General features: G+C 57.2%; 1 protein-coding gene across 1 annotated transcript; it reads left to right on the top strand.

Moving 5' to 3' along the window:
- The first annotated feature begins 6,044 nt into the window (after window positions 1–6,044).
- Window positions 6,045–7,109, top strand: SMIM32 (small integral membrane protein 32). The gene has a single exon (XM_068534450.1). The coding sequence runs from the start codon at window positions 6,093–6,095 to the stop codon at window positions 6,402–6,404; it is 312 nt and encodes a 103-aa protein (XP_068390551.1). The 5' UTR covers window positions 6,045–6,092; the 3' UTR covers window positions 6,405–7,109.
- Window positions 7,110–8,216: the final 1,107 nt, after the last annotated feature.

Below are 8,216 nucleotides of genomic sequence, written 5' to 3'. Positions count from 1 at the left end.
ACAGAAACAAAGCACTGGCTTTGAGGGGGTCTGGCTGAGACCCAGGGCTCTGACCTTAGCCCAGACTCAAAACCCAAGGGTGCAACTCTCACCCTCGGAAGACTCTGAATCTGAGGCACCCAGTCAAAGCCATCAGTAAATAGCTGGAGACTGTGGGGGCGGGGGGGGCGAGGCCAGAGAGGAAAGGATACCAGGGGCTGGGGGCGAGGAGGCGGGCTAGGATTTAGAGGTGAGTCGGGCTAGGATTTCAACCCCTGGCAGCTGTCCCTTCCTTCAGGCCTCAAGTGCCCCGTGTGAAAGGTCACCAGCCCCAGCAGGGGAAAGATCATGCTACTCTTGACCACCCTCTGAGCCCAACTCCGCACAGCTGCATACATCCTGCCTGATGGGGCTCTTCTGACAGGCCACCCACTGGTCTGCACGAGACATTTTTAGTTTGTGGTGCTTCCTACCAAGTCCTTCCTACCCCTATCCTCTTAGAGGTGTCAGACCCGCACTGTTACCTGGAGGCTCTCCCAGCGTACTCCAGCTCCCATACCTTTTATCCTCGACAGGCATTTCTACCAGTAAATCTCTTGCATGTGCTTCTCAGAGGACCCAAACTGACACAGGACCAAACTGGATTTTTCCTCTTGCCATCATCAGAATAATTAAAGCTGATTATAAGACATTAACTTTCGCATTGTGTGATTCGATGATGTTCAATGCCGTACCCACGTGCCATCTAAAATAATCCTGCATCCCACTTGATGTATGCATACCAAACCTTAGGCAATTCAATCCAAAAAGAGCCAGCTCTTCCTGAGTGAGTTCCTTTGCCCTGGCCTCACCACCAAGTCCCAGACCTTTGCATGAAGTAGTTCTCCAGCATGACACAGATGGGGTGGGTTGGGGGGCCTCTTAATTGACTGAACATACCCCCACCCTGCCTTGCTGCCTGTCACCACTTCTGGGCCCCAGGTATCCCCTCTGGCTCTCAGTGTCCCTCCAAGTGTAACCTCACAGGCCAGGTACCCCCTGCCTTGATACAGGGACCAGAGGGCCCCAGCCAGAAGGCCAGGTACCCCTGAGCCTGGCTACTAATCTCAAACAACAGTCCTGTTCCTTTTGGCATATGCTGGCTCCATCCCAGCTTCTGCCTCCTTTCCACTCTTGGCCAGAGCAGTGGCCTGTTCCTTAGCATTCAATGACCCTACTCGTGACTCTACCCAACACCCGGTCAGGCCCAGGCAGCAGCAGGAGTGCAGGTTCACCTTCATGCAAACCCCTGTCCTTCCCACAGGAGGCTAGGTGATGGGGCCCGGGGGTGGCAATATGTCTCAGCAGCCTGCAAGCCTTGTGTCACTGGAACCCACTTGGGTGGAGGCCACACAGCTAAAGGGACTCAGACAGGCAGGCGAGGTCACATGTCACTGAAACCAAAGAGAAGGAAGTTGAGGCACTAACCAGTGAGACTTTGTCCAAAAAATGTCCAGAGTCACCCCATCACCAGAGCCAGAGCCAGCACCCACAGCCTGCACATCCAGGTCCCAGGCAGCCCGTGAATCATGCCACTGACTCTCCATCTCACCCCCTGACCTTAAGAGACCCACAGTCCCGTAGGATCAGAAGACAGAGGTGGAGACGCCCTTTCTGGGATTGGAGACCTTTTGTGAGCTCTTTCCTTCCAGAACCGTCTCTCCCTCACACCCCATCCTTTCTCCAGTTTTCCTACTTCACAAACCAGACTGCAACCCCTCGAAAGCCCTGGCATGACCATTCTCCAAACCCACTGCTGTCTGCTTCCATTTGGAAAATCACTTCATTTCAGAGCCTGGGCTTGGCCTACTTGCTATTCAGTTCTTAAAACGGACATTCTAAAATGCAACCTTCAGTCACAAATCACTATGGTTGCCAAAGCCATCTGTACCAAACAAAAACAACACAAAACAAAACACACACACAAACCCAAACAAAACAAAACAAAAACATTGCCAGGGGTGATGGTTAAAATAAAAGTCTGCAAGCAAGGGCATCACCAGCATTCACAGAGGATGCGAAGACCACTCCACAGTGGTCGAATACGCACAGTACACAGGGAAACCCACGCCAGCAGCAATGAACTCCAACCTCAGACAGCAACACTTCACCGTTGATCTTCACCCCAGCCTCCTGGTGATGCTGAGTGCTTTAATAATAATTCCCCTAGTGAGCAGAAGAAACAAAAATAGCTGTACCAGTCACCAAGGGCCGGTGCAGCAGTTTATGAAATCCTGGGGCTGTAATGCTCGCAGTCTCCCAAGTTTCCATTATACAGCTAACAAATGGCCCCATCGCGGCAGGAGAGGCACCCTTGCCTCGCCTCTCTTGGTCTCTCTGCAGACAGGCCAGCAGGGAGGGAGCGTGTGTCACTCAGCGACCACGTAATGGGGAAGAGGTCCCGCAGGGATCCCAGCCCTGTGACCTCTGCCTGTCAAAGCCAACCTCCAAGCCCCTTTATAATCTTTCCCGAGACTTAAATGTATGGGTACACAAAGCTTCCTAATGGAAGGTTGCTCTGGCTTGTGTAAAAAGCTGTGTAAACTTCATCTCTGCATTTACTCAGCACCAACCTTGTTTAATTTCCTGCCAGGGGATGTTCAGGGAACGTGACCATCTTCTCTGAACATCTTTTGGAAAAGAAACAGTGCCCTCCCACTTTGGGACCAAAAGACCCCCTAAAAAGGGTAAGATACCTCCTCCAACTTTACCAAAAGGAAAGGCAGTTTGACCACACTCTCTGTTAAGTTTCTCACTAGAAAAAGCAGCTTAAGACTGAGTAGACGAGAACAGACTGCCAAGTCTGAGGCTCCCTGGCACCCCGACCCAGCCATGTGACCTTGGCAGGTGACACCACTTCTCGGGGTTGCAGCTTCCTTCTTGGGAAAATGGAGGTGCTAGTGTGTCTGTCTCACAGGTTGCTGTGAGCAGCAAGTGCTTGGCCTATGGAAAGAGGTGTGAACCGTGGCTACTAGAACTGCTCTAAATTGGAGGTGGCCCACGGTAGTGGTTCAGTGCGGACTCCGGAACCCACTGCCCAGGTTCAAGTCCCAGTTCCTCCATTCGCAGGCTGCAAGGCCTTGCAAAATGCAAGATGATGATGAAAAGTGGCAGCTCTGAGGAAGGAATGCGCATTGCCAGGGACCCCAGCTGCCGAGATTTCCCTGCCCTACCAGGAGCAATGGAGCTGCAGGGACCCTCCATCCACACCAAGCCCTCTGCAGACACCCCCTACTCTTTGCCCACTTCCTGGATGATCACAGCACAATTTTGGAACCCAAAATCACTTACCATAAACCCGTACTTTATAGCCCAAAAGGCTGAGGCCTGGCCCAGATTCCACTTAGGACCTCCCAACTGAGCCACCCAGCCTTCCTGCCACTGCCTGGTGTCTTACCTGACCTCATGCGCAGGGTAGAGAGGAAGCGGGGGTCAGCAGGGCCACCATGACTCCCCACACAAACATGGAGGAAGTTCCAGGCCAAACCACAAACTAAGCTACAAACCAAAAACATTTTGATGTTTTTCTTCATTGTATATATTTCAGATGGGCACAATCTTTAATGAAAAAGAAAATTTTAATTTTGTTTTACCTTAAAAAACAAACAAAAAACTCAAGACCCAGAGAGTTACTGACAGCAGGGGCTTCACCTGGATAAAATCCCCTCCATCCAATCCACATGCTGCCTCTCCCCTTGGCTGACAGTGTCCCTGAGGAAGCTTCTTCTGCTTTCACATAACATCCCTGGGATCCTTCTGGCTGAGTAAACTGCTTATCCCAAGTAGCTCAGGCCTTCAGAGAAAGGGACTCTGCTCCTTGCCTGAGCAGCCCACATCCACGGCTGCTGCATCACTGTTACGTGGAGGCTGTCGTGTGCTTACATGGATGAGCCTTGCCCCTCTCGGAGCCAGCTTTCCCATCTGGAAAATGAGGAGTTGGCCTAAGCAGCAGCCGGGCACAGGGGCTCAGGGCCCTATGCCCTTGGAGCACACTGGGCAGCGCCCCAGGACCAAGGTGGGCAGATGGGGTCATGCTAAGTCCTGCCAGGTCCCGCTCTCCACCCCACACCCACACCCACCCCCACGCTCAGGGAGGCTCCCCACAGGCCTGTCCATGGAACTACAGGAAAACACTGAGGAGGGTCTCCGGAGCATTTCTGCACCTCACTTAGCAAGCAGTCAAACTCTCTGTAGGGTCAGGACAGGCCCACAATTCAGTGTTATACAAAGAGCTTGCAGAGGTGTTTCTCCTGGGCTGAGCTGGGCTTTGTGGGAATGCGCTCTGGCCGAGGATGGCCTTGCACACCTTGCTTGCTCTTGTTAAGCCTGTGGGCAGGTGCGAGGTGTGGTGGGGAAGAGGCGAATAACGAACTCATCTTCCCACAGGCTCCTGCAGCCGGTGCTCACCAAGATCTCCCACATCCTGTACGCCTTGATGGGCGAAGGAGGTGTGGGGGAGGGAGACAAGGCTGTGACCTTGGCTGACCCTGTAGGGGTCTCAGAGCTGGGACTAGGGTGAGGACTGAGGTGCCCAGGGTGCAAAATGGAAGGAGGCACACTCCCTCCTGACCCTACACTTGCAGAACCTTGAGGGCAATTGCCTCCTTCAGTTTTGTGCCAGACCATGACAGTCCAGGGCAGTCAGTGCTTCTTGAAGAGTGCAGGGGCTGCGGTGGCCAGGTCACTGGTTCCCATTTTAATCTGGGGGGCTTGGAAAACTTCGCAAAGGAAGTGAAGAGTGTGGACTCCTGGAAAGGAGACACCCCCTTGCTCCTGCTGACTGCTCACCCCGTCCTGGCCGCCAAGCCTTTGCCAGGGCTGCCAAGGGCAGGTGGGCCATTGCCAGTATCACGTCTTCCTCTTGCCCTCTGTGCCTGAGCAGAACAGGCCAAGTGCGCTGAGAAAGTGAGCTCATGGTGGGGAAGCACATGTGCCCTCAGCTAGAGAGGAGCCTGGGCCCACGGAACTAGCCCCAGCTTGTCTGGGAGCCCTCTGCCCTTGACCAGGGCCTCCCTGCCCTCCCCAGACTACCCAGTTTTGGGACTGGGAGCCAACCAGGCTGTGCCGGGAGGGAGAATGTCCACGAGAACAAAAACAGCTATCCATGCCTGTCTGAGCCTGGTCTCTGAACCGGTTTGCTGTCCATACTGTCTCTATTTTGCGTGTCTCTGTTCACAGGTCTGTAATCGTCTCTTTGTCCGTCTGTCTTTCCATGACCCTGTGTTTTTCCTCCCTCCCTCTCTGTGTGTCCCTCTGTCCGTGAGTGAAGTGAGGCCAGGCGGGGGGGGGGGGGGGGGGGGGGGGGCGGGATGGGGGGGAGGTGCATACCTGTCCTCTCTAGCTCTCATTGGTTCGCAGCCGCTCCCCGGGGACAGCCGCCGCCAGTCCCGCCCCTCTCCAACCCCCCCACCCCCACCCCCCGGACCTGGACCTGAGAGCGCGGGGCGCCTCAGAGCTCAGCCTCCAGCTGGAGACAGGAGCGCAGCAGCCGAAGCCAGCGGGGACAGGTTCTCCGCACACCCGGCATCTCAACAGGGACTCGAGGCTGCAGAATTGCTCCGAGACTCTGCGGCGGCAGCGCGGGAGGACGCGGAGGACTCCCCGCCTGCGCCCTCTGTGCACTCGGCTTCTGGCGGCGCCCGGCAGGGACCCCGAGCTGCGGCCGCACTCACCGCTCAGCTTTCGCCGCCGCCGCAGCCCAGGGGCGCCCCGGAGCCCGGAGCTCACCGGAGCTGGGGTCCGAGCTGAGAGGGCGGCCGTAAACCCGGGTCGCTGATTCGGGACCGCGGGTAGCGACGGCGAGAAACCCGAAAAGTCCGGGGGTCGCGGGCGCCGAGCCGTCCAGCTCCCGAGCCGTGGGGTCCACCGCCCCGCGGGGAGGGCAGCTGAGCGCGGCTGGCTACGGAGCGGCGGCGGCCCGGGGGCTCCGCGGTTCCGGCGACCCCGCAGGCACCTGGCTCGCGGTCAGTCACCCGTAGCGGGAAGAGCAGGGCGCGCCATGGAAGCGCGGGGCGGCGCCGGGCGGCACAAAGCGAAGTGAGGCGGCCGGGCCGGGGTCGGCGGCCCCGCGGGCCATGTACGGCGACGTGTTCAACGCCACGGGCGGCCCCGAAGCGGCGGTAGGCGGCGCGCTGGCCCTGGCAGCCACGGTCAAGGCGGAGGGCGCTTTGCCACTGGAGCTGGCTACCGCGCGCGGAATGCGGGACGGCGCGGCCGCCAAGCCCGACCTGCCTACCTACCTGCTGCTCTTCTTCCTGCTGCTGCTCTCCGTGGCGCTCGTCGTCCTCTTCATCGGCTGCCAGCTGCGCCACTCGGCCTTCGCCGCGCTGCCCCACGACCGCTCGCTGCGGGACGCCCGCGCGCCCTGGAAGATGCGGCCGGTGTAGCGGCGGAGCCAGCCACGCCGGCAGGCGCCCGGTCCCGGTCTCGCCACCAGCAGTCGGTGTGAGCCAGGCAGGGTGCACCTGACGCCCCTGGGAACACTGCGCCCTGACCCCCAACACCCTTCCCGCCCTTGAACAGCACCCTGGGCGTCAAGGGAGTAGGAGGAGTTAGGAGGCTGCAGAGGGTCCCGATCCTCGTAGCCGCAGGGAACTAAGGTTCTGCTCCCCCGGAGGACTCTCTCTTCCCTGGACAGTGGGCCCAGCTTGAGGGGGGTGGCGGGGGGTGCCTTCCTGCAAGACGGCGCTCCCGCCCGGACAAGGGAGCCTTCCTCGCCGCCCGCTGACTTCCCTACTTTGCACACCCAAGGGGCAGGCGCTGTGAGCGCGCAACTACCCGAGCGCGCAGCCAGCCGGGGAGCTGCCTGTCCGGAGTCCCCGGCCCTGCGGCCGTCTTCCTGCGGCTGTTACCACCTCTCCCACTCTTTGGCACCGAGGGTCCCACTAGGATCTGACTGTGAACTCAGCCGGACTTGGGAATGATGGCTCTCGGAAGCTTCGTCCCCTGGGGAAGGAGGGGACGCGAGTTTCAATGGGTCCCGCCCGGGTCTGAGGACCCAGTTTTCTCTGCCCGCACGCGCAAAGGGGAAGCCGGTCTAGAGGCGCAGGGTCTCACCTGCAGCACCCTGTGGTCAGGAAATAGTGTCCTCCATCTCCAGGGGCCGCATTTCTACAATAAAACCTCACCGAATTAGACCCAGTGCTGACGACGCTCTGGTCATTGGTTGCGCCACTTGGGAAAGGGTGATAAAGGGCAGGGCGATCCTGAGCAGGCTGAGACCCAAGCACAGCACGCCTCCCACCTCGCTGTGGCCCAGGTCAGTTTTAATGATGCTCGCTCCTCTCCAGCTCCACCTTTCCCCAGGGTCAGTCAGTTACTTGCTCTGGCAAGTGTCTTCCGAGTGGGTCTCAAAGAGGAATTGCTGCCTCACCTGCTGAAAAAAAAAAAATTCCCTCTAATAGGGCTCCATGGAGTCCTTCCCTGTGAGGTGGTTCCTCCCACCTGGCATCCACTCCGTCGCTCTCAGAGCCTCTCTGGGCCTGAGCCCTTCCAGGAGCCTTTTCTGGACCAGAACCACCTGGTGAAGGAAGGGCCTGAGGGTCAGGCGATGGGGGCAGCTGCTCAGCACTTCTGCCCAAGGTAGACAGGAGGCCAGCTCTGGAAAAGACAGCAGGAAAGCAATGGATGAATAAGCCCAGCTTGGAGGAGCAGATTTCAAAGAACCTGAGAGGGAGTAGAAAGAATTGTGACAACCTTGACCATTTTCAAAGTTAATCTAATTCTAGGGAGAATTCTTTATGGTGGTTTAAAAGTTTCAGGAGTCACCTGGCTCATTAGGACACTGGAGCTTAGAGAATGTTTGACTAAAAGGAGATTTGGTAGATTATTTAATCGAGTAGTTTTAAACCATTTAGGGGTCACTCAGATTTTGAGAATCTGAAGAATACTAAGGATGCCCGTCTGGCAAAATGCATACAGGCACACAATTCTACAAACTTTTTGTGAGGGCTGACACTGAAACCCGTCTAAGGACCCCAGCTGAGGCTGGGAAAAGACTTGCTACGGCTCCAGTCTCAGGCTAGGGCTCCTCACCACCACTTCTCCTCAGCCAGTGCACAAGATCCCCTCCTGCTCCTATCCCATGAAGCAGCAGAGATGAGCAGCTGAGGGTTCATCTTGGGCTTGATTACCCATGTCTTGGAGAGCTAACACCAACCAAGCCCTAATGGAGCTAATTCTATGATAACCTCACAGAA

Source organism: Eschrichtius robustus, chromosome 2, assembly GCF_028021215.1.
Source record: "Eschrichtius robustus isolate mEscRob2 chromosome 2, mEscRob2.pri, whole genome shotgun sequence".
Classification (NCBI taxonomy): Eukaryota; Metazoa; Chordata; class Mammalia; order Artiodactyla; family Eschrichtiidae; genus Eschrichtius; species Eschrichtius robustus.
Note: the sequence above shows the minus strand (reverse complement) of the source record. Positions and strands in the feature narration are given on the sequence as shown.